Source organism: Spea bombifrons, chromosome 5 (genome assembly GCF_027358695.1).
Source record: "Spea bombifrons isolate aSpeBom1 chromosome 5, aSpeBom1.2.pri, whole genome shotgun sequence".
In the NCBI taxonomy this organism is placed as follows: Eukaryota; Metazoa; Chordata; class Amphibia; order Anura; family Pelobatidae; genus Spea; species Spea bombifrons.
The window spans coordinates 2,177,274-2,201,196 of NC_071091.1; the positions used below are offsets into that span (position 1 = coordinate 2,177,274).

The 23,923-nt window shown below is 44.5% G+C and overlaps 2 protein-coding genes across 3 annotated transcripts; one reads left to right on the plus strand and one right to left on the minus strand.

The window, feature by feature from the left end:
* Positions 1-1,526: 1,526 nt before the first annotated feature.
* Positions 1,527-8,272, minus strand: JMJD4 (jumonji domain containing 4). Of its 2 annotated transcripts, XM_053468341.1 has the most exons (7): positions 8,234-8,272; positions 7,193-7,450; positions 6,761-6,926; positions 5,865-5,990; positions 3,146-3,413; positions 2,219-2,365; positions 1,527-1,874 (listed from the first exon to the last, which is right to left on the minus strand). In XM_053468341.1, the coding sequence occupies exons 2-7, from the start codon at positions 7,419-7,421 to the stop codon at positions 1,569-1,571; spliced, it is 1,242 nt and encodes a 413-aa protein (XP_053324316.1). In that variant the 5' UTR covers positions 7,422-7,450; positions 8,234-8,272; the 3' UTR covers positions 1,527-1,568. The 2 variants fall into 2 exon arrangements, with proteins under 2 accessions (XP_053324316.1, XP_053324315.1); XM_053468340.1 differs by lacking the exon at positions 8,234-8,272 and having other exon boundaries at positions 7,193-7,456.
* A 380-nt stretch (positions 8,273-8,652) lies between these two features.
* On the plus strand, positions 8,653-21,967 carry SNAP47 (synaptosome associated protein 47). Its single transcript, XM_053468342.1, has 5 exons — positions 8,653-8,880; positions 9,243-9,776; positions 13,099-13,583; positions 16,694-16,806; positions 21,717-21,967. The coding sequence occupies exons 2-5, from the start codon at positions 9,283-9,285 to the stop codon at positions 21,861-21,863; spliced, it is 1,239 nt and encodes a 412-aa protein (XP_053324317.1). The 5' UTR covers positions 8,653-8,880; positions 9,243-9,282; the 3' UTR covers positions 21,864-21,967.
* The last annotated feature ends 1,956 nt before the right edge of the window (positions 21,968-23,923 follow it).

Here is a 23,923-nt window from a genome sequence, read left to right on the forward strand (position 1 = left end):
GTGGTCTAGTGGTTAGGATTCGGCGCTCTCACCGCCGTGGCCTGGGTTTGATTCCTGGTCAGTGAAACCAATCCTTATGTTTTTCAGCCATCAGTGAAACCCTTAAAAAAATTGTATTTTGTAATGAAAAAGCATTTTATGAAAATCTTACATTTGATTACGTTAAATTAATGGAAACCAGGATAAAAGAAAGATTCTGAAAGGGACAGTTTACGGCCCCTGCTGTTTCTATACACATTACGGGGCTTTTAGGGCTGTAGAACCCTGCGATCCCCTCATACCCAGCAAACATTCTGACCTCCTAGAAAAGAGGGGCGTCAGGAGAGGAAAGAGAGAGATAAAGAGGGGACCCGGGGCATGTGGATTTTTGTATCCGTAGTTATAATCCCGTACGATTCAGACACTTTACTGCCAGATTGTGAGTTTTTGGGTAGTTTTATTTTTAATGCAATATCTTTGCACGATGAAGAACCAACTCTGGCAAAACTTCTTCCGCACAAAGAGCCGAGTCGCCCCCGCTCCGTTATTTTCTCCGATTAAGAGGAAAGGAAAGCGGTTTCGGATTTGTTTCATGGCTAATTACAATTTAAAATCAAATCGCAGAAAAATCTAAAGTACAGAAACCGACGTTAATTGCGATCTCAGAAGGCAGTAATTAATTGACTCTGTTAGCGGCTGCCGGCGCGGCTAAGGTCACGGCTCCAATTTACTTGAGGGATTATGCGTGAACGGGATCCGGCGGCTAAACCTCGAGTGACACGGATAACGATCGGTCCCGGAGACCGCATCCTCCGCTATCCGAGGAAAAGATTAAAGCAGATCTGCGACTTAACCGAGTTCTACATGTTCCGGCTCTGTACAGTAAGCAACCCAATGTAATGGCGTTTACCGACTGAAAAAGGAAACCTACATACATGAGAAACCTCCCTTATGTGTATATCAGCATCTGCGTGATTATTCCTCCCCGTTACGTTACCTCTTCCTTGTATATATATATATATATATATATATATATATATATATATATATATATATATATATATATAAATTATATATATATACACTGCGTTGCCCTGTCGTTGGCTAGCTTCCCTGGCCGTGGAAACGGCATCTGATGGTCTTCTGCATCTGCCGGTGTGTCTTCGGAAGTAGGGCGTCCCCGCAGCGCACGTCCACTACCTCGCCCCATCAAGCAGCCTGTCGGTAGGTCACGTCTGATTGCGACCACACGATCGTGCACTCACTCGCGGTCACATGACTCCACGACCCCTGGCAGACCTCTTGTAACCTGCGATGAACCCCATTTCAGCCTTGTGCCTCCGGTATCTCGTTGCGCTTCGTTGGCGTCCCGGTCCTGCGCTGCTTCTTGACTTGGATTTAGTGACTCCAGTTCTGACTCGGCTACGCTTTGTGACATCACCCCTCTCTGCATTAGGTTGGAATGGGGACAGTGCACCCCCCCTTAAGAGAGCGCCGTGTCCCATTAACTCTGTGACGTTTTAATTCGCAGCACGGAACGCCCACGGTGTTTTACATCGTAGCGCTGTTATTATCGAACGCGGGGAGGACTAAGCGTAGGTTTTCAGCCGCTGCATTAATTCGTCGGGGCGCGGGGACAGAGGCTCTTTGTCCAGTTTTTGAAAGTCGTCATCGGCCAACATTAGCGTTAAAATTTCCGCGGCCTTCTTCAGATCGAACGCGGCGTGTGGGGGTCCCGGGAGCGTCGGATCGCAGCCGGCCGAGCTTTCTTCAGAGAGAGCTTTCTTTCTTTCTTCGCTAGAATTCTGCAAAACTCCAATACGATTTTCTGCAATTATCTTAATGAAACTGTAGAATTCTTTATAGTCAATTCCGGTGCAGGATTTCATGATTACCTGAAAATTACAAAAAAAAAAAAAAAAAGACTGAACATTAAAAACAAACACAGAACCCACCGGCAGATCGGCCCCATCCGGCCCCCTCTAGTCGCCCGTTTCTCCTGCTGTAAAGACTCAACCCTTAATCAGTCGTTGGTCTCGTCTTAGATTCAGGAGCCGTATGTCTATCCCATGCGTGTTTAATGCCCTCACTCTATTACCCTTTACCACCTCTGCTGGGAGGCTGTTCCATTTAACTACCACCCTCTCAGTAAAATCTATTATACTGGTGTATAGTTCTCAATGGACACTCAGGGGCATGAGCGTGAAGACCCCAGGGAGAGGAGCGGGGTATTATCTACCTGGCAGTGCCCATGCCAGTCCTCCATGGTGTCTTCCCACTCTCCGATCTCCGCATGAACCGCTTCCAGCTCTCCTTGGAGGAATTTCCACATGAGCAGCACATTGCAGCCGTTCACCCAGTTGTGGTTGATGGAAATCGTGTCTTCCTAGAAATAAAGAAACCGGTATTATTATTATTTATTGATTTCATTGGGTTTCTCGTAGGATATAACGTGTCTCCTTCTAGCTGCTGGAAGAGAACTCCGCATGGCCAACGAGTTATTATTGTCAGTGTTTCTCTTTAAGGAGAATAAAAACAAAAGTTAAAAGCAGTCTTTTTTACTCCATTTGTAGTTTTTGCCCCATAATATAAAGTTTTCAGGCAGCTGCATATCAGACATTTGCATGATTCTCGCTCTGTTATCTGACCCCCGATCTACTAAACACCCCGACTCCTTATCATACTGCCTGTGGGGAACAATAGAACGGCTCAGTCTTAATCACCCAGCTGACTAACGAAAGTCTATGGAGGAACGGACTTCATTAGCATCGCCATAAAGCATCGGCTCAGTGTGGTGCCTGAGCCTGGAAAGTCACCCAAAATATCACATGACTGACAGCAACGGCGGCCCCGGGTCTGCAGAGTTTATTGGAACAAAATTAGATAAAAACAGGTTTTTGTCACTGACCGTCATTACCGTATACAGTGCGCCGGGGGGGGGGGGTTATTATTACTGTATACAGCGCTGGGGGGGTTATATTACTGTATACAGCGCTGGGGGGTTATATTACTGTATACAGAGCTGGGGGGTTATATTACTGTATACAGCGCTGGGGGGTATATTACTGTATACAGAGCTGGGGGGGGTATATTACTGTATACAGCACTGGGGGTTATCTACGTGGAGGAAAGATATTTTTTTACTGGGACCCCGCGTTCTCCTCACCAAGTTGTAGACCTGGTGGTGCCAGCCGCTCGGAACGAAGATCATCTGCCCTGGTTCCTGTATGACGCTGAGGGGCGAGCAGCACTTGTGTGCGTTTGGGTACAAGCTGAGATCGTGAAGCGGAGCCGATGTCACGTCGTACGGCAGGTTTCCGTGGCGGTCCCGGAGATGCTCCTCCTGCCCCGGGGGGAACAGCAGCCATTTCTTACGACCGCAGACGTTGGCCGACCAACTGAACGAGCGAAAGACATCGGCGTGGAACGGAGTCCTGGACCCAAAGAAAGAAAAAAAAACACGACTTTCAATAATGGTTACTTTATATATTAACCCCTTCGCGACCTTTGCCGGTTCAGGACCGTCATAACAAGAAGGTCACTAAATGACCTTTGACGGTCCTGAACCGTCAAAAAATTAAATAAGCTTAGAAAGTGATCAAGGATCACTTTCTTCGCTTAAACGGCCTTGCTGCAATGCCTCGATGTCGAGGCATTCAGCAAGGCCGAGATCGGCATCGGGGGCCATGTCTGTCCCCTCCCCGGGCCGTCAACAGCCGCCATACGGCAGACGCCCGTTTTAAAAGCGTTTAGGAGGCGATCAACGATCGCCTCCTAAACTTAAATGGTGTCGCTGGAATGCCTCGATCAGGAGGCATCCAGCGACACCAAACACTTACCTCTGGGTGGGCTGTGACCGCTCCGGAGAGCGGTCACAGCCGCAGCTGCCGGTGATCTTCGCCATCCGCAAGATGGCGGCGGCCCGGGAAATAAAACAATAAAGGTGAAAAAGTTCGCTAGATGGTCTCCAGACCCTCTAGAGAACTGGCTCCACTTGCTGGTTGAATACAGGTACTGCATTCAACCATGCAAGTCAATGGAGCCCAGCTTTCTAATCACTATGTGATTAGTAAAATATTAGTAAAATATAAAAAAAAAAATGTGCTAACATTTAAAAATAATTATACAGTGATGTCACTAGATGAACCATCCAGTACCAGCAAAATGTGTAAAAAAATATAAAAAAAAGTATTAAAAAAATAAAATTAAATTAAAAAATAAAGTTTATTATTTTGAGCAAGTGCTAAAATTTCTCAAAAATCTCAACAAAGAGTTAAAATAAAAGCACTTCAAATACCCAAGGGGTGTCTAATATAAAAAAAAATGGCTGATGGGGTAAATTGGAGTGGCCTAGCTCAAAGATTGGGCATAGGTACAGACTGACCAAAATGGAGAAAAAAGCGCACTTCCCAAATCTGGCATTTTAAATCTGAAACAACCCGACAAACCCATGCATGTCGGGTATCACTGCACTCAGGAGATGTTCCTGAACACACATTGGGGTGTTGTTTGATAGTGGCATATACCAGGACCTGTATATCTATAACTAAAGTACAATTTGTGTGAAAAAAAAATAAAAAAAATTACTATTACAAAGTTTGACAAAGTGTAGTTCTATAATTGGTGCATGGAAAGGGTTAAAATAACAGCATTTGGAACACCCTGGGGTGTCTAGTTTTCAAAAATATATGGTTTGAATGGGTTAAATTGAGTTAACCGGCTTCAAAGATGTTCCAAAGTGGAGATGGAGGCAGACTGACCAGATTTGTTAAAAAAGATTTGGAAATCATAAAACGCTGCTTGTACTTATTGCCCTATAACTTACAAAAAACAGCAAAAAAACATAAAAACATTGGGTATTTCTAAACTCAGGACAAGTAGTAGAATCTATTTAGCTAGTTTTTTTACTTGCTTTTTTAGGTGAGTAAAAGATTTTTCAAATAAAAGTCATAAAATGTGTTTTTTTTCAATTTTTCACCATGTTTTTTTTTTTTTTTTTTTTAGTAAATAAGATGATACGATCAAAATAATGGTATCTGAAGAAAGGCCATCTTGTCCCGAAAAAAACAATATATAACTTATGTGGGTACACTAAATGGGTGAGGAGAAAATTACAGCTGAACACAAGCACCACAAAAGTGTCAAAACAGCCTCGGTCCCACAGGGTACAAAACGAAAAATGAGCCCGGTCCTTAAGGGGTTAAAGAGACTCCGCGTCACCGCCGTTTCAGCCGTTTATTGACGCACCATTTAGTAGAACTACATTTATTTATCAAAACCTAACTATAGGCCGGACATCGTTAATGCCTTTCCGGGGCGTCGCTCGTCTGTATCTGAAGCGCTACGGTATTTGATGGCGCTATATAAAACAATAAATAATAATAATAATACCGGTAATTGGAGAAGAATGTGATGACTGCCATCTACTGGTCAGAATGGAGAATAACACCAAAAGCTGGAAAGAGTCCTGAGTTTATAGAAGATATCGTGATCCTTCAGTGTCCAAAACATTAACAGAAAAAAAAAGCAGCTCTTTGAGGTCTAAGCGACTCTACATCCTGCTCAATCAATTAAGAAACATAGAATGTGATCGGCCCCATGCGGCCCACCTAGACTGCCCGTTATCCCTGCTGTAAAGACTCAAACCTTAATCAGTCATTGGTCTCGTCTTAGATTCAGGAGCCGTATGTCTATCCCATGCATGTTTAATACCCTCACTGTATTACCCTCTACCACTTCTGCTGGGAGGCTGTTCCACTTATCTGCCACCCTCTCAGTAAAGATAAAAAAAACACATTGTTTAGACCTTGTGAAGAGTTTATCTCTTTTGGAAGCAATACAGAATTATTCATTCGTATTGTAAAGGAGCAGGAAATCGGACGTACCAAGAACCTTTGGGTCCCATGTAGACAAAGCGATAGTCGTCTCCATCAATGAAGTCCCAATATTCGTTCAGCCAATCCGAAGAGAAATACTCGGGAGTGCTGTACACGGCGCGGTCTGGGAACTCTCTACAGAGGAAAGGAAGGGCCATCAATGAAAATGCGGGGTTATTTCATTAAAGGGGAATCTCTCTCCCCTACACAGCAGCGTCGTTGAAGAATAGGGAGCCGTGATGTCACCCAAGTGAAAAGATGAAGAAAGTCAGAAAGCGCCATCAGGGAAATAGAATTCTTTTAGTGCGCTCTGCCTCGCCAGTGATGTGCGAAAGGGGCCCTTTATCACTCCCATCACTCCTGGGTTCCAATGGCCCTTTATCACTCCCATCACTCCTGTGTTCCAATGGCCCTTTATCACTCTCATCACTCCTGTGTTCCAATGGCCCTTTATCACTCCCATCACTCCTGTGTCCCAATGGCCTTTTATCACTCCCATCACTCCTGTGTTCCAATGACCCTTTATCACTCCCATCACTCCTGTGTTCCTATGGCCCTTTATCACTCCCATCACGCCTGTGTTCCAATGGCCCTTTATCACTCCCATCACTCCAACGGCACGTTGTGTTCGCTGATCCAAGTTTAAGTTTAAAAGGCTAATCGATGGTTAGAAACCCTTTTGCAAATTATGTTACAGCCAGAAATGTCCCTGTTTTCCACGAAAACAGCTGAGTGACCCCAAACTTTTAAACGGCTATGTGCCCCGTTTATGATAATACCCCTTTAAACAATTATTGGCTATGATTGGCTGTTGCCATAGAAGCAAGTAAATGAGTTGTCACATGAAACAGAAGCTGGTATTGACTGTGAAGCCCTTGGGGGGGAGGTGTCACTTGTTCGTGTACCTGCGCATGTGCCAGTCTTTCAGATACAGGCACCCCCTGGGAGAGCGGCAGCCGTTCTCCGAGTAATCCCTCCAGTATCTGATGTACTCCCGCAGCGGGATCCGTTCCTTGGGATTGGAATTATACTCCTTAATGCCACAGTTTGCCACGGGAACAACTGCGTCTCCTGCGAGAAATATAGAAAAATACACTAAACTGCGCAATTTAGTGATCCGAACCCAAACGCTCTAATTTATGATAATTAGATGTTTTTGGATTTTTGGGTTTTAAAAAAGGGGGAAAAATCTACAAATTAATTTGGGAAATATCTGAAAATAATTTGCATACAGGGGGCTGCGCATGCTAAAGAGACAACATCTAGTTTTCACTTTATCTGCATTTTTTATATACACATAAATATATATTTTTACACTAAGGACCGAGTGCTGTTACCAAAGTTCTGCAGCAGGTGGTCCCAGTCCGGTCGGCCCCCAGAGGTGACCCAATCTCCGCGGCAGCCCCAGCTTTCGGTGAACTTGGCAGAGAAGAGGCACGGAGTGTTGGTGAGCAAATACTGGTGGAAGAAGTCGCTGTAGGCGAAGGATTCCGGATCTTCGATGAAGTCGATCTGACGGCTGCCTCTGGGGCAGATCTGGGGCTTTTCTGGCAACTTTGTATCCATGAGCCGCCCCTCCAATTTACCCCGAGATCCTTCACCGCCTGCAATATATATGTAAGCTAATTCCATTGGTCAATTTGTCAACATCAGTTACAGAGAGATAGAACAGGCTGCCATTGAACTAAGCTCACTTAGATTAACTCTTTCAAGGTTGTCTGTTTTGTACCCCCAAAAGAGAAGGCTGTTCCACCATGGTGACGACGGGCTATTATTTCCAAGAGGCCACTGATAACCTCTTTTTCAGGGTGCCTTTTTAGTCAAGGGGCATTTTGTGTTTTAGGGGGTGTGGTTAAGGGCGGGGCTTTGCTGACACTTTTTACGTGACAGTTTGTACCCTGTTGCTGGGTGTTTTAGTGGGGCATTTAGAGGAATAATGGGTTTAATTTAATAACCCATTTCCTGCTGTTTCTATACACATTATCGGGGCTTTTAGGGCTGTAGAACCCTGCGATCCCCTCATACCCAGCAAACATTCTGACCTCCTAGAAAAGAGGGGCATCAGGGGAGGAGAGAGGGACTGGCTAAACTGAACAGGGACACTTGGCAGGTATACACACATATCACTAGCCAAAGCAGCACCTCTGGGACAGACTTCTGCAGTAATATCAGTATGTCTCTCAGCTAGGGGGGGGGTTCAATGACCAGAAACAGAGTTTTGTTTTAATCTTATCTTTTTTGGGGTGGTTTCTTGTATATTAATTAACTTCATGAACTTAAAATTATTAGAAATATAAAAATAAAAGTAAAATCCACAAGCAAACCGGTACACACCGAACAGCCGGGGTAGATACCGGACCGTTATATCAAAATATTACCTGATCTCCTGCTCCAGTTACTGGTTTCTGCCCGAGACCAATTTCCGGCGCACACATCCCGTCACGTGATCGCAGAGAGCCTGTGCGCTTCGCGCTTTCACTTCCTTTGCTTCTCACTGTAGAGCTATAATGCTAGAGTCACAAGCGAAACTGCCTAGTGTGTCTTTATCTCGGAGCCATTTTGTTGGAGCCAATTGCTGTGACGAGGAGGAATCAATGGACACCGAAGATATGGCCGCTGTTCGGGGGACACTGTACACTGACTGCAACCAACCTCTGCTCTAGTGATTATAACATCATTCCAGGAACCAGGGTATTGTTTTTGTGTAAAGCTCTGCTGCAGTAATACCCGGAGCCACGAAAAGACAGGGGCAGTTATACGAAGGGCCAGTAATATTAAGGGCCAGTATCCCAGGGGCAGTAATATTAAGGGGCAATATCCCAGTGGTAGCAGCATAAGGGGGCAGTTATATGAAGGACCGGTATCCCTGGTGCAGTAAAATCAAGGGCTAGAATCCCAAGATTATTGTATTAGGGCCACTATCCCGGGGGCAGTATATCAGGGCCCACCGTGCACAGGGGTATTAATATCAGGGGCCGGTACGTTTTAGCACCTGGAATCTCATTATTAACATATAACGGAGCAGGTGAGTGCCCCTCTGTGTCATGTCTCGTTGGGCTGTTGGGTAAAAGCATCTTTTGCAAGGTTGTTTCCCCGGTGTTGGGGTGATCGGGCGGATTCCCAGGGTTCTTACCCAAATGTAGGGGTCGCACGGTCTGTAGACACCTCCTCTGTATTCTCCTATTTAATGATATCTGAGCATCCTGATTGCTCCTTTTCTCCCTGCTATATCACAGCTGGAATCCCTGCTTGAATACAGGTGACTTCCTTTAGAATATCTTTCCATAAGGGCCTTAGTGGGCCTTTATCTGAGTTTCTATGTATTCGGTTTGAGTTTCCTTGACGATCTGACCATCATTTTTTTTCTCTTTTTTTTTTTTCTTTTAGAATACGGAGATCTGGTCGGAACATCGCGACAGAGGAACCGATGAACAAGGAGGTCTGTGTCCAGAGCTGGCCATGTTCCTATTTCCTGACCGGCGAAAGGCGATGGATTCCCGGAAGGCTGTCACTGACTCCTTTGCGGCTGCGCTTCAGAGCTGACAACACCGACGAATACCTGGTGAGCTTCCACCTGTCCGGCATCTGCGAGGTTAAGAAGGAGTCCTCGAGCTACATCTTCAGCTCCATCACCGTGCTGGAGAAGGACCAAGCCAAGCATTGGTTCAGCTCCATCCAACCCAACAGGAACGTTGTCTTCAATGTCCTCGAGCATTTCTGGAGGGAGCAGTTGCTGTCGTCCGAAGGATCGCGGGACGCGGCTTCCAAAACTTCTAAAGGGCGCGAGCTCATTAACATTGTTTCCGGGTCCCAGAAGCGGATGGAGGACACCACTCAGGTCCTTCACCACCAGGGAAAGCAGTTCGAGGACATTGTGAAAGGCTTGAATAAGATCGAAGGGGACATGGATACTGCTGGCAGGTGACGTCACCAACTCCTATTTATAAGGTTCTCAGGTCTCATACGTGCGCCCTACCGTTCAAAAGTTTGGGGTCACTTAAAAATATCCTTGTTTTTAAAAGAAAAGCAGATTTGTTCCATTAAAATAACATGAAATCCAGCGCAGACGGGGTTAATGTTGTAAATGTCTATGGTAGCTGGAAATGGCTGATTTTTAATGGAATCTCTTCATAGGTGTACGGAGGCCCTTTATCACTCCCATCACTCCTGTGTTCCAATGGTCCTTTATCACTCCCATCACTCCTGGGTTCCAATGGCCCTTTATCACTCCCATCACTCCTGTGTTCCAATGGCCCTTTATCACTCCCATCACTCCTGTGTCCCAATGGCCCTTTATCACTCCCATCACTCCTGTGTTCCAATGGCCCTTTATCACTCCCATCACTCCTGTGTTCCAATGGCCCTTTATCACTCCCATCACTCCTGTGTTCCAATGGCCCTTTATCACTCCCATCACTCCTGTGTTCCAATGGCCCTTTATCACTCCCATCACTCCTGTGTTCCAATGGCCCTTTATCACTCCCATCACTCCTGTGCTCCAATGGCACGTTGTGTTCGCTTATCCAAGTTTAAAAGGCTAATTGATGGTTAGAAAACCCTTTTGCGATTATTTTACAGACAGAAATGTCCTTGTTTTCCATGAAAAAAGCTGAGTGACCCCAAACCTTTGAACGGTAGTATATATATATATTTCTTTCTTTCTTTCGAATGGTTCATTTTCCAAACCCGTTTTTTCTCTATTGGAAACGAGGCAAATAATGTGCTATTGCTGGGAAGGTGTTCGCCCGTATTGGGAATTATGTTTCTGTTGCTGCGTTACGTTCAGCAGGGTTGGTAGAAGCACCCTTGAGATCCTCTGATCTCCCATGACTGGCCCAAAAGTTAAATCCATAAAGGGATAAAGGACGGGAGGAAATTTATTTCAAAGGAGGAGAAAAATTACAACAAGAGACCGGAATCTAACACTAGAGAGTCAGAGACTGAGATGGAACGGAAGGATGTTTTACTTTACTGAGAAGGTGGCAGATAAGTGGAACAGCCTCCCAGCAGAGGTGGTAGATGGTAATACAGTGAGGGGTTAGACATATGGCTCCTGAGTACAGCAGGAGAAACGGGCAGTCTAGACGGGAGCCGAATGGGGCCGATCTACTGGTAAACTAGAGGGCAGGTGTCTGTTCTTCTGGCTCTGCCCCATCAGCATACCGGTGTCTGGATTAGAATTGTCGGGGGTGTATATGGGTGTCGGTGTCATGGCCGCCCCGACCCCCAGCAGAACTTTGATTATTTAGAATGTTCCGGCTTTTCCTGAGCTTTCGGGAGATGCTTCGGGAGAGTTTCCCTCAACGCGACTTCATTATCCTACCAACCCTTCCAAAGAAAATATTGACCTGAATTTAAAAGGCTTCCTCCCTATTAAAATCTGTAAAGCGTAGCAGCTGCCTCTTGTTTAATAAGGGTTTGTGATGTTTAAGGCCCCCCCCCGATAAATTAACCCCTTGGCACCCGGGGAACATGCAGCATTTTATAGGCTTACGTCGGAAGCGCTGGAACTGGGCCGAGAAACGTTAAATCGAAATAATGAATCATCTGTTTTATGATGTCATTTCTTTGGCTGTTTAAAAGGAACAACCTCATTATTCAAGTCTCAAGACTTGTTGTTTTTTTCCCTCTTGATCCTGTTTATGACTGTTTTTAGTGTCTTGGAGGATTTGGTGGTGGACGGGGGTTTCCTTGAGCCGTAAACGAAACACTTCACTATATCACTGGAGATGCTGACTTTATTAGAAGCATCAAAATGGCCAAATTTCCATGCAAAATGTTCAACTTAATAAACAGAACCCCCCCCACCTCATGCATTTATAAAAGGGACACAATGTGTTTAAAGGGACCTCTCACATATTATATGCGTGAACCCTTATTGACAACATGGACGTACCAATACGTCCTGACTTTGTTGCGCTTGCAGAAACAACTCCCCGCAGCTACACTGAGATAAGGCTGTCTGTTAACATTGCTTGCTTCCTGCTGACCAATCGCATGTAATGGCACGAGCGCCGCTACGCTGTTACCGGAAGGTCACTGGAGGACAGGAGAGACTCCCCCTGCTGGCTGATCGCACGCATTGCAATCGGCAATGAAAGTTTATGGAGCCCTGCTTGCTGATCACAGTGTGATCAGTGCAGGTGAAATCAGAGGGAAGAACAATGTTTCTCCCTCGACCCTCAAAGGGAAAAAGTAATAAATAAATAAATAAATTAGAAAAAAAAGCCCTGACATTAATTTTAATATAGATTTTTTTTTTTTTTTTTTTTTACACACTAGCGCTCAGGACTATTTTTTGAACGTTTCTATAACTTCAAATGAAATCAGGATGTAAAAATTAGCACATCACTTAACATTTGGGATTTACAGAAAAAACAATGACGTGAGGAGCGCCCCGAACAAAATATTATGTTTTATTTTTTTATTGAACTATTTTTTATAATTGATATGAAATGAAGGAATAATTTTGCAAAAATTCAAGTAAGTTAATTAGGAATAATGTTTGTATGAAGTCTGTGCCACCAGGGGGCGCTCTTGTTATTTTATTATTATCTTAAAAATATCTGTTTTGGTTAACAGCAGTGTTTTGATTTTTTAAATACTTATTAATTTTGATTTCCGGAAAACAGTCACAGGTTAAAGGCTAAAGTGGGGGAGGGGTATAAGAATGTTAATCCAGACCCTACATTCCAACATATAACGCATTTTTGTAAATATAGGTGAATACCTTTATTATAATTCTAATCTTTATTTTATTTTTATATAGTATATTAATATATATTTTTTATTTAATAGATTTTATTTGTATACATTAATATCTTTTTTATTATTTTATATATTATATTAATATACATTTTATTGTATGTTTTTATATATTTTTTATTATATTATATTAATATATATTTTTTATTTTCGTGATTGCCTGTTTTTGTTATATTTTCCCTTGTAAATACCATGAATATCACTTATATATGCATCAAGATGTACTCGGTGCTTTACGGATTACAGTTTCATAGAGGGAAGGAGCCGTAAGTGAAGTTGGGTACGGTGGTGTACGGACATGATGATCGGGGTGTAATAGGTATGATTACGTAGGTATGATAGGTGGTCCCTTGGTCATACCGCTTACACACTAAGTAGTAGTAGAGAGAATGTGAGCGCACAGCTACAGGGGGAGGAGGTAGGTGCAATAAACCAGGGTTTGGTTGCTGAGTCTTGTTAACTCTTTTCCTGTTCACAGGATGTTGTCTATTCTGGAGACTCCATCTTGGTGGCCGTTTGGCTTCAGGAAGGGTCCCAGTCGCGAGCGGGGTAAAGATGCGACCCCCAGCTGTGCTTCTCAGAACCGCGGGAAGGAAGGCATCATCGCGACAATCCCCATAATCTTCTCCCGCAGACCAGACTACAACTTCAAGCCGGGGAAGCTGACCGTATTGGTGTCGGCCCTGGAGATCTCGGACTGTGACTCCCAACTGCTGCATCGCTACGAGAGGGAAGAGGTCGACGACGTCAAGGTCTCCACTGGATACGATATCTGCGTAAGGCAAAGGTTTATCGGAAAACCCGACATCGCCTACCGGATCCTGTCGGCCAAGCTGCCGGACGTCATCCCCGTCTTGGAACTGCAGTACAAAAAGAAAATCGAGTTCTTGGAAGAAGCCTTGATGTTTAGCGAGGCGAGGAAACCCTCTCCGGCTAACGGCTCCAGCCCTGTCTACCAAACAGGTATGAAAAGAGCAAGTAAATTTATTAAAGTGACGCTAAACTTTATTCTTAACCCTTAGGGAAATGAGCGCTTTATACATAAAGTATAAAATTATATATATAAAGAAGAAACGGGCTCAATATAAGATGACCCTATGAGGGGGCATTTCTGTACAGTGGGGGGGGATGTTAGTAATATGGGGTAATTTAATCCATATTTAACGTGTACAGAATCTTGTATACTTGCCTGCCTGTCAGTCATGTCCCATGATGCCCAGGCAAATTTAAGCCCGGGGATCATGGAATTTGAAGTCCTCAAATATTCCCCCTCCCCCATATTTGAACCAGAACTCCTCTCCACTACTTTTGAAGAAGAGCACAGACCGCGGGAGATTGCGCTGAAGGGTACAATTTGTGAACATCTCTCCTTAGTAACGTTACCGGAGACTCGTTAGGATTGGGAGTGAAAGGAACCCCAGGAATCTGGCAGCTCGGCCCCATCCGGCCCCCGTCTAGTCGCCCGTTTCTCCTGCTGTAAAGACTCAAACCTTAATCAGTCGTTGGTCTCGTCTTAGATTCAGGAGCCGTATGTCTATCCCATGCATGTTTAATACCCTCACTGTATTACCCTCTGCCACTTCTGCTGGGGGGCATCCTCTGATTGCTCTAATCATCCTCAGTTACTCTCCAGCCACACAATCTCCCCTCTGCCGCTGGTTGGTGGACTACTCGTCCTATCATCTCCTGGCTGCCTGGAGGCGTTACAGAAGTTCTGTTCTCTTTGGCCATCTGGACAATGTGCCTGAATGACCCATCGCTCCGGCTAATTGCTCTCACCCCATGCTTCCTCTCTCTCCGCTTTGTTCCCGTGAGTCATTTTGTTGATTTTGCCGACACCCGGTGCCCCCACCTGCATTTTTATTGTTATAATTGGAAGCTTCAGGCTGTGGAAATCCTGACGCTTCACAGACCCACCTTTCTGCCGAAAACCCCCTCCAGCTGTGGCTCAGGGGATGCGATATTCTATCTGGCCACTAGATGGCAGCAGAGCACCTCAGCAAACCCAATGCACGTTACCATTCACAGCTGATAAAACAGTTAAAGGGACAGATTCCTGCCCCCCCCCGACACCCCCCACTATAGGATACTAAAGCCCCCCGTGAGCAATCCTATTTCTCTGAGTGCTTTAATTTGGTTTTAGCAAAAAAAAAACACAGAAGACGCAGAAGATGTAGCCGTTCTGCAGCACCTGCGCTCCTCCTCCGCTAGGGTCTGACTATTCTGGCCGCTGATTGGCTGTTTGAAGTAGCGAAGTAGTAGCGGGAGAACTTTCTTGCTGTTGATCTATGTTTCTGCTGCATAATAACATGAATTGCATTAATTAAATAGTCTGAGCCCTGCAACTAATGTGATAGAAACATAGAACCTGCTGGCAGATCGGCCCCTTTCAGTCGTTGGTCTCGTCTTAGATTCTGGAGCCGTATGTCTATCCCATGCAAGTTAAAATTCCTTCACTGGATTAGTCTTTACCACTTCTGCTGGGAGGCTGCTCCATTCATCTATCTTTCAGTTTAAAAAAATATGAACAACGAGCCATGTTTACAAAGGAATTCAGAGACGCACATCGCAATTCTTTATGAATACATGTGAATCTGTTAAATAACCCCCCCGCCCAGCGCCTCAGGGGTTACGCGGTGGCCGAGCATGGCTTCTTCTCGTTTGTAGAAACAAGACCCGAAAGGGTTTCAGTCCATCTGTTTTGCGAGCGGCTGAGGTTGCCCCCCCTGTCTTCCTCCCGTAACACAGAATGTACCGATGGTCTCCGTTAATGCGAAGCAGAAGGCGGCAGGAACCGCAGCCGGGGAGAATTCCGCACGGAGTGGGCCGCCCCTCGGTCCCAAGCCTCAGGGCGGAGGCGCAGCCTGACAGGAAAGGGTCATCCACCAGGATCCCGCAGTGATGTCAAAAAACAAGCTCGGCACGCATCACGGCCAGCTGTAACCCTTACGCTGCCTTCCTGCCCCGCACCCCAAAGGGTTAAAGAGACACCATCCAGCATACGCAGGAACAGTATAAACTGGCATAAAAAAGTGAAATGCCTGGAAGTTTGTTTTTTATACGCAGATTACATCACTGGGGAAACACAGAATCACCGATTCAGCCCAACTGAACAACGCTAGAGAGAAGCTGAGATTGAGAGGGTGGTAGATAAGTGGAACAGCCTCCCAGCAGAAGTGGTAGAGGGTAATACAGTGAGGGAGTGGAAACATGCATGGGATAGGCATACGGCTCCTGACTCTAAGACGAGACCAACGACTGATTAAGGGCAGACTAGACGGGCCGAATGGGGCCGATCACAACCCCCCCCATCACCCGACGCCCAGAAGTGTTCGTGATCCACGTTTGCACCTATGCTGGCCGTGGCTTAATCCTTCATGTGCTCACATCACCCGCAGCCGTTAGGGCAGTCACACGATGCCGTGGCCCCCCCTCCGTTATTAATTAGCCAGGGGGAATTTCCCGCAATAAGTATCGGGTTTTTAATTAGACGGCAGCTGACAGCTCCTTTACAAACATTAACCAGCGCCGCGCCTGCCACTGCCGCTGGCCTTTGAATAGCGCGCCGTTTAGGCGACTTGTCCTGTTAATGAATGACTCGTCCTTGTGGTCACAAAAGTCTCCCTGCGGCAAAAAACTGATTGATACAATTCCTGCATTTAACCCGCTTCGGCTTCTTGGTTTAAAGGGACAGCAGCCGCCGGGTCCTTTATTATAACATCGCTAGCATTGTTGCTAACAGTTGCATTGGAAGCCTTTAAAAACAAAACCCCCCGGAATGCTTGCCAATCAGCTTCCACCTATGGGCACCTATGGGGAGGAATAATCATGCAGATCCTGAGAAAAGGAAGTTAAGACGGCTGCACGTGGCCCAAAAAACGATTTTTAGTTTAGTTTCTTGTCCGTTGGTCTTCACACAACGAATTTCAGATGACTTTTTCCGTTTGGAAACGAAATTCTTTGTCACTCACCCTCACTCACACACTTTGTACCTTTTGTGGCAGCTGTTTGCCGTGCATTACCGCGATTGTGCAGCAGGGGGCACCGTGTAACCATGCGCTGTTTTCCTGCAGACTCCTGGTATATCGATGCCATCGTGAGATCCGGGCCCGGGGAAGGCGGTCATTCCGACGCGGCGGCTCAAAGACAGGAAGTCTCCGAATCCGAGGTGCAGGAGCTTCGGAAGGTAACGTAACTGCCCCTAAAATGCAAGTGTAATTTAAGTCACAATTGTATGAAAAGCTGATGAATACAAACTGGAATCCATTTTCCGTGGATACAGCGCATTTTACTGCATGGAGATCGGTGCCGGCGTTCTTTAGTTATTGGAGTTAAAACCTCTGTCACGTTTAGCCCCTCCCCCGGCTGCCTCTTCTGGAAGCAGGAAGCGTACATCGGTACACTTCCTGCATATACTCGGCAGAACTCCAACCGATCTCCCTTTGAAATCATCAGCAACCAGTCACATGTATGCTGTGTTATAGAATACATAGGATTGGCTGCTGCTACTTCCTAACCAATGGGGGTAATGCCAATGATTCATGGTTTCAGTAGCGGAGCCAGGGGAGGAAGAAAGACTATTACCCCTCAGCCAGGCCGCACCCTGGTGGCTGTTACCCCCTCAGCCAGGCCGCACCCTGGTGGCTGTTACCCCCTCAGCCAGGCCGCACCCTGGTGGCTGTTACCCCCTCAGCCAGGCCGCACCCTGGTGGCTGTTACCCCCTCAGCCAGGCCGCACCCTGGTGGCTGTTACCCCCTCAGCCAGGCCGCACCCTGGTGGCTGTTACCCCCTCAGCCAGGCCGCACCCTGGTGGCTGTTACCCCCTCAGCCAGGCCGGTCCCCCGTGCCTGTTACCCCCCTCAGGCAGGCCGGTCCCCAGTGCCTGTTACCCCCTCAGGCAGGCCGGTCCCCAGTGCCTGTTACCCCCTCAGGCAGGCCGGTCCCCAGTGCCTGTTACCCCCTCAGGCAGGCTGCACCCCGGTGGCTGTTACCCCCTCAGGCAGGCCCGTCCCCAGTGCCTGTTACCCCCTCAGCCACACCTGGGTCTCTGCAGAACCCAAAGCTGACGGACAGCTCTGTTCATTTTGCTAGAGATACCCCCCCCTCGGTGTATTTTTTGTGCATGCTGCGTACAGAGATTCTGTATAAATAAATTATTACCCGTATGCGTGAAGGAGGAGGCGCCATGGCCCGCGGCCCGATGTAAACACGTGGAAATAATTCGCAGAATACGTCCTTCCCGGATTCTTCATCTAAACCAAACTTCCTGATTTTCACAATGGCTTCTGTCCCACGCCAGCCGTTTGTATTCACTTCATATATAACCCGCTTCTGGCTGAAATAAACCCATATTTAATGAATAAAGTGGGATATCAGATGAAAAAATAATAAATAGCAGTTTCAGCCGAAGAACTGAAAATCTTTTATTTTTTTTTTTATCATTGTGCCTGCCCGTCACATGCGCAGCAACACATTTATCTCATTGAAATATCCAAGCGCTTGTGGTCGCGTGGGCTGCTCTCCATGAAGCTTATTGATGTTTGGGAAGTCGGCTCAGTTTCTGAGGTCTGCGGGCTGACCCAACGCTAGTAGGTGTAGGAGAGGGTCTGACAATATTCGGAAGGGAGCGCGGTAAATCAATACAGCTTAAAGGGGACCCGTCACAACCCCAAATGCTACCTTTTTTACATTTCCGTCCACGACATAACCCAATATAATGCTGTTTACAGATATCGTGCGAAAAAGAAAGGACATCAGGACATAACAATCATCTGTTGCTTAGCAGGTCTAAAAATCTGATAAATACAACCTTAGATAAACACACGGTGTCATAATTTATTCAACAAAAATAAAGCCAAAATGGAGAAGCCATGTGTCAAAAAACTAAATACACTTTATGACTCAATTGCTTGTAGAACCACCTTTAGCAGCGATAATGGTTTTCTGTATAACTTTTATCCGTCGCTCACATCACTGTGGAGGATTTTTGGGCCGATCTCCGGTTCATTGAGGTTTGCGGGCTTTTGTTTATGCGCAGCTCTCTTAAGGTCCCGCCACAGCATTTCAGTCGAGTTGAGGTCTGGACGATTTCATCTATTGTCTAGGATTACCATAAACAAAACTTCTATTAAATAAGATCTGTCAAATTACCATAATTTTAAATGCTTTTTTTTTCTTTTTAATCCCTGATTATTATCTTTTATCAGGATTAAAAAATAACAGATTTTTTTTTTCTGCCTACTAAATATGACTCGTAAATAAGAAAAACTGTATAAAAAATGATATAACTAAAAAAAAAACAGAGGGGGGAAAAAGGCAATCAACAGGAGGGTGGATTATAATGTTGAATATAATTTAAAATAAATAATTAACATTTTTTTAAAAAAATTATTTCATTTTCAGGTTATTTTTATTTTATTTAAAAAAAAAAAAAAAAGTATTGGACTTTACACATTGTGACATTTTATGCAGAGAGTGCCTTCCTAGAAGCAAAAACTTACATTTTATATTTTTTTATTATTCTAGATAAACCTTTGTAGAAAACCATTAAAGATTTATGATTTTGACAGCATTTTTTGTCACCTAAACAAATTTTAATTTCTAAATGTGACATTTTAATATTTAAATTTTTTTTGCTCACATCTGGAATAAAATAAAGAAAACGTAGTGATGAGTAGGCTTTGTGCATCCTCGACTAGACAGCATGTCATCATTCAGAAATAGCCTTTTTTTTTTTTTTTTTTTTGGTTTTTAATGGTTTGGCCAGACTTCAGACCCCGGGCGTCCTTTCTGGCCATCTGCATGTGGCGTTTGTTTGCGTTCGTTTCAGCCAAAAAATATGACCCGAGGATTGCAGCAAATGGCCTGCAGTGTCACCCAGAACCGGCAAACCTCGCTAGAATTCCTAGCAAACCACAAGGTAATCGAATAATGACACTTTCACCCACTCCGTAACGTAAACGCGGATCTTTAGCGGTGGTTTAGAACGTAGGCGGGTAAACAACTAACCACTGATTCTGTCTCCAGCTGCGGCCGCTTGCATCATACTTTCATTTAGCGGGTATTGCCCATTCCCGATATGTTTACGCTCCAGATGGACGCCTGATTGCTGAGCAACAGAAACCAGTAATCGCCTTAAAGTGTATGGGGTATGAAGTATTTGCACGTGTTGTGAGCTACGTATGGCCCATAATTGCTCCATACGTTGGGAAAGCTTTCTCTCGGTGGGGGGGGGTATTGGTAGACCATAGTCAGTGCCAGGGGGCACCATGTTGAATCGGTATTACTGCCTCCGGGTTTCTGTGGTTATTTGTATATTTTTGTATGGAAACACCTGTTCCCAGCTGCAGAAGATTGGAATTTCTGGAAAAAGAGAGATTTTTTTTGGTGCCCTTGTCTCATATTCTGAATACTTCAAAGTACTTAATGAGTTGGAAGCCTCACATTTTCCCCCAAAAATATAGTCTTTTATTTTTTCCACTGGAAGAATTTTTGTTTGTGGGATACTGTTGCCGGTTCCTATGGAACGTCCACCGTGAAGACTGCTGTTTGTCCGACCATCACCAACCGGGTCGTGCAGGGTAGAACGCACACACGTGTGCCCACCAGGACAGGCTGAGGCACTAACTGAACAGAAATGCCTTGGCTTTAATACTGGCGTTCACAGGTCAGTCCAAGGTGCCCACCTGAATTCAAGAAACTCAAATGCTATAACTAAGGCAAACATGCAGCCGCAAAGGTCTCGTGCCAAGAACCATGGAGGCCGAGTCTCCTCTCCAGCTTTTCTTGAATTTTTCTGTGAACTGAATGCGACCTTCTGAATGTAGGGCACTAATCACATCATCCAATAGTCCTCCATATCGAAAAAAAAGCACCAGAAGCAAGAAATCCCCCCTTTTAATAAAATAACCCACTTTCATATAACTCCAAGTGTGGTTATCTGCCTGTCAATGTCTGTGATAAGCGCAGTTGCACTTCTTCACCACCAGGAGCCGCCTGTTTGTCGCGGATAGTCTGCTGAAAAGAAAGAGGACATTTCCATAGAGAGATCACATCATTATCATAAAACAAGCTGAGCTTTATCTGGCATTCAAACACTTAAAATCGTACTAATCTTACTATAGAATAAAATATATAGAATATAGAATATAATCGACATTTTATCTGACATGAGTCACATCAAGTAATGAATATTAAATTTACTTTTTAAGCTTAAAAAATATAATGAAGTACCTTACAGAGAAGCTGCAGCTCCGTTTCTTCTCCCTGGTCTGATGTTTCCTTCCACTAATTGGCTGCTTGAAGCGGTTTGGGGGAAACGGCTCGGAGGGGGGGGACCACACACAAATTTAAAGGGACCACTCAGCTGTAGTACGCATTAAAGTATGATGTCAGGAGTGTCCCTTTAAGAAACTGAATTTCCCACAAATAACTAAACCGAGAACTGGGTTTTTTTAAATAAAGTTACAGGCGCAGAGACGAGGCGAATGAATAATGTCCACGATTAAATTCTTGCTTTTAAGTTTCAAACATCAAACGGCGGCCCAATTGTACGGTAACTAATCACCGAGAAGGTTACGTCCAAGAACGCAGAGCGAAGCGATGTCACCTTTAAAGTGTTTGAGGGGGGTAACCGTTTCCCACCCCCAGCCTTCCCCTTTATCTGATTAATATATGTAATAAAGCCATTACGTTTGGGTCGCTGGCCGACGGCGGCACTTGAGTCGCTCCGATATCTCGGCTGTTTCTTTGTAGTAGGAGTTTGGCCTTGATTTAGGGACCGGCGTAGGTAGCTTTACTGGGGAACAATGCTCGTCTATCTGAATTTATGTAATAACCAGTGCCAAAAAACTGTAACTTCTGTTCGGGATTCAGAATTAAGTTCATCGTGTTATATATAAATATGATTTATAACCGGCACTGATTAAACATGAAATGATATCCGTATTAATCCTATGTTAGTATTAAAGGGATATTTTACTTAACTGAGAGGGTGGTAGATAGGAGGAGCAGCCTCCCGGCAGAAATGGTAGAGGCGAACCGCTGAAATAATCACAGCTTCTCTTTAAAAGAAAATAAATGTTCTTCTCTTGCAGATGCTTACGAAGCTGAAATGTATCGCTCTGGAAGCAGAAGAAGAGTTGGAGAGACAGGACGAGACTTTGGAGGAGATCAGCTCGTCCACGGACAAGGCCATCACCACTATCGACAAACAGAACCGTCGGATGAGGAAGCTGTTGTAGGAACCCCGCGCGGCTCTTTAATGATGTTAATAAAAGTTATTTAAAGGGAGAGCAGCAGGACGCGCAGAAATCAAGGGATTTAAAGGGAAAAGTGCATGAATCACTTTAACCCTAAAGAGCAAGCTACGTAGGACGTACGTAACCGGCAATACGCGCTCAGACAGCACTGTGACCGCTGAGCGATCGCGCAAACCAATAGGTGACATTTCTCACGAGCCAATGGGCAGCCGTTTTTCTTCCCCCTCCCCCGAGGAACTCTCGTGTGTTGAAGAGCACAAATGTGACTTCCGTTAATGCTTAGGAAAATCTATTAGGCGATCGGCCGGCTAGCATGCTGGGGATAGACCTGATCTCCGCTACTAAGCAGCGATCGGTGATTGTGACATCACAGGTGCCCTACTGTTCTCCACCCCCCTCCCCTCCAAAAAAAACAAACAATAAATTAAGAGACAAGGACCCACTTAGTTATTTCCCCCCCCACAATTATTATATTTAACCCCTTCTTTTGTGTTCCCGCAGAGCACTGTAACGTGACCTTTCACCTCAATGGGCTATATGTAAAGTTTAAAATATTTACATATTGATTTCTTTATGAATATTAACAGGCAGGGGCCAGTCTCAATTTTTTTTTTTTGCTCGGCATGATGGTTTTCCATGTAGCACGTTATTATATAAAAAGCCGAGAAAAAATAAATATATATATAGATTATCTTTTTAAGACTTTTTTCCAATTTTTTTTTATTCCCTAAAAGTATATTGTTATAGCTGCTATGGGAATCAAGGGATTTGCACATAGATGGACCTATGGAACACGTAGCATGATTAGAAGGCATGTTTCTAAAATATCGACTGCCCGTACCGGCAAACATTTCATGTGTACAAACATAGGGACTGTCCTGCAAAAAATGAATAGTTCGCAGGTATGTATGTGTATCAAATCAGCTGTAAGCAGAGGTTTCCGCCATCTTGTTTGTGTAAGTAGTTTTACTATTTGAAGTTAATATGTTGTATTTTTTTTAATAAATTCTAGATTTTCTAATCTGGTTTAAAATATATAATTTATTATTATTATTATTTTTTTTTTTTTGGTATTTTAGAGGCTAATTCGTGTTCTAATACTTGGGGTAAGACCATCTTGCCTATTATTTATCATCATAATTCCAAATATGCGGATGAATAGATGCACAGATATTGATGGGATTCCGTGTCTTAAAACATCAGGACCTTAACAAAAATAATGTATTTTTTGATTATTATTATTATAATTTTTTTTAATAATTTACCGGTTTGTCATTTTCTGTTGGATTCTCTCTGAGAGCTGTGAGAGAGATTGGTTAATATTATTCTCCATGGAAACGTGCACGTTTTGCTCAGCCTGTCGTTATACTGTATGGTTAAAAAGCTATCAATTCAGATTGCCGCGTTGGGCATGGCTATCTCTACGATGCGGACGTAATTGTTTTATCCGTACCAATAAAATATCAACCTCTACAAGCTTCCCACTGTCTTGACCCATTCTTTACATGTGTGTTTTTCACCCTCAGTTCATACATGTGATCTGTGATGTCATTGATAGCGATTGATATTAATGTTTGTGGTACGCGGTGGCCGGCGGAGTCCCGGAATCCCTTAAAGTGACTTCGTTCAGCACTTCTCCAGAAGAAACCGCTTAAAAGATTCTTTTAGCGGATGGTCCTTCCTCTGACCCCCAACCTTTCCACCTCCTGCCTAAGCCCTCCAAACATTCGGCCAAAAAAGAAACAATGTCCCCAAAATAAATAGTTGGTATATCTACAAAAAAAACCAAAAAAAAACATGCATAATAAAACAAAAATATTAAATTAGAAACTTGATGGTAGATCTGCCAAAGTAGTCCAAATGGGGTGGAATAATACCTTTGAGATCTTGCAAGGATGGTGGCTGCAGACGGTTTGTGGCGTTACAGGAAAGCTGCAAGAGGGGAAAGAAAGCGTCGATTATATGTTTATTATGAATATTATGTGATTAGCAAAAATATCAAATGGTTTTATTAAAATAATCGTTTTATGTATCGCTCTTCA

What these genes read in the sequence shown, in the direction of transcription:
- JMJD4 (XM_053468341.1), bottom strand. Translation starts at nt 7,421, where the DNA reads ATGGATACAAAGTTGCCAGAAAAGCCCCAGATCTGCCCCAGAGGCAGC. An exon ending in ATGGGACCCAAAGGTTCTTG is followed by an intron (nt 3,414 to 5,864) that starts GTACGTCCGATT and finishes CTTTGGGTCCAG; the next exon opens with GACTCCGTTCCACGCCGATG. An exon ending in ACTGGCATGGGCACTGCCAG is followed by an intron (nt 1,875 to 2,218) that starts GTAGATAATACC and finishes TGTAATTTTCAG; the next exon opens with GTAATCATGAAATCCTGCAC.
- SNAP47 (XM_053468342.1), top strand. Translation starts at nt 9,283, where the DNA reads ATGAACAAGGAGGTCTGTGTCCAGAGCTGGCCATGTTCCTATTTCCTG. An exon ending in GACATGGATACTGCTGGCAG is followed by an intron (nt 9,777 to 13,098) that starts GTGACGTCACCA and finishes TCCTGTTCACAG; the next exon opens with GATGTTGTCTATTCTGGAGA. An exon ending in CAGCCCTGTCTACCAAACAG is followed by an intron (nt 13,584 to 16,693) that starts GTATGAAAAGAG and finishes GTTTTCCTGCAG; the next exon opens with ACTCCTGGTATATCGATGCC.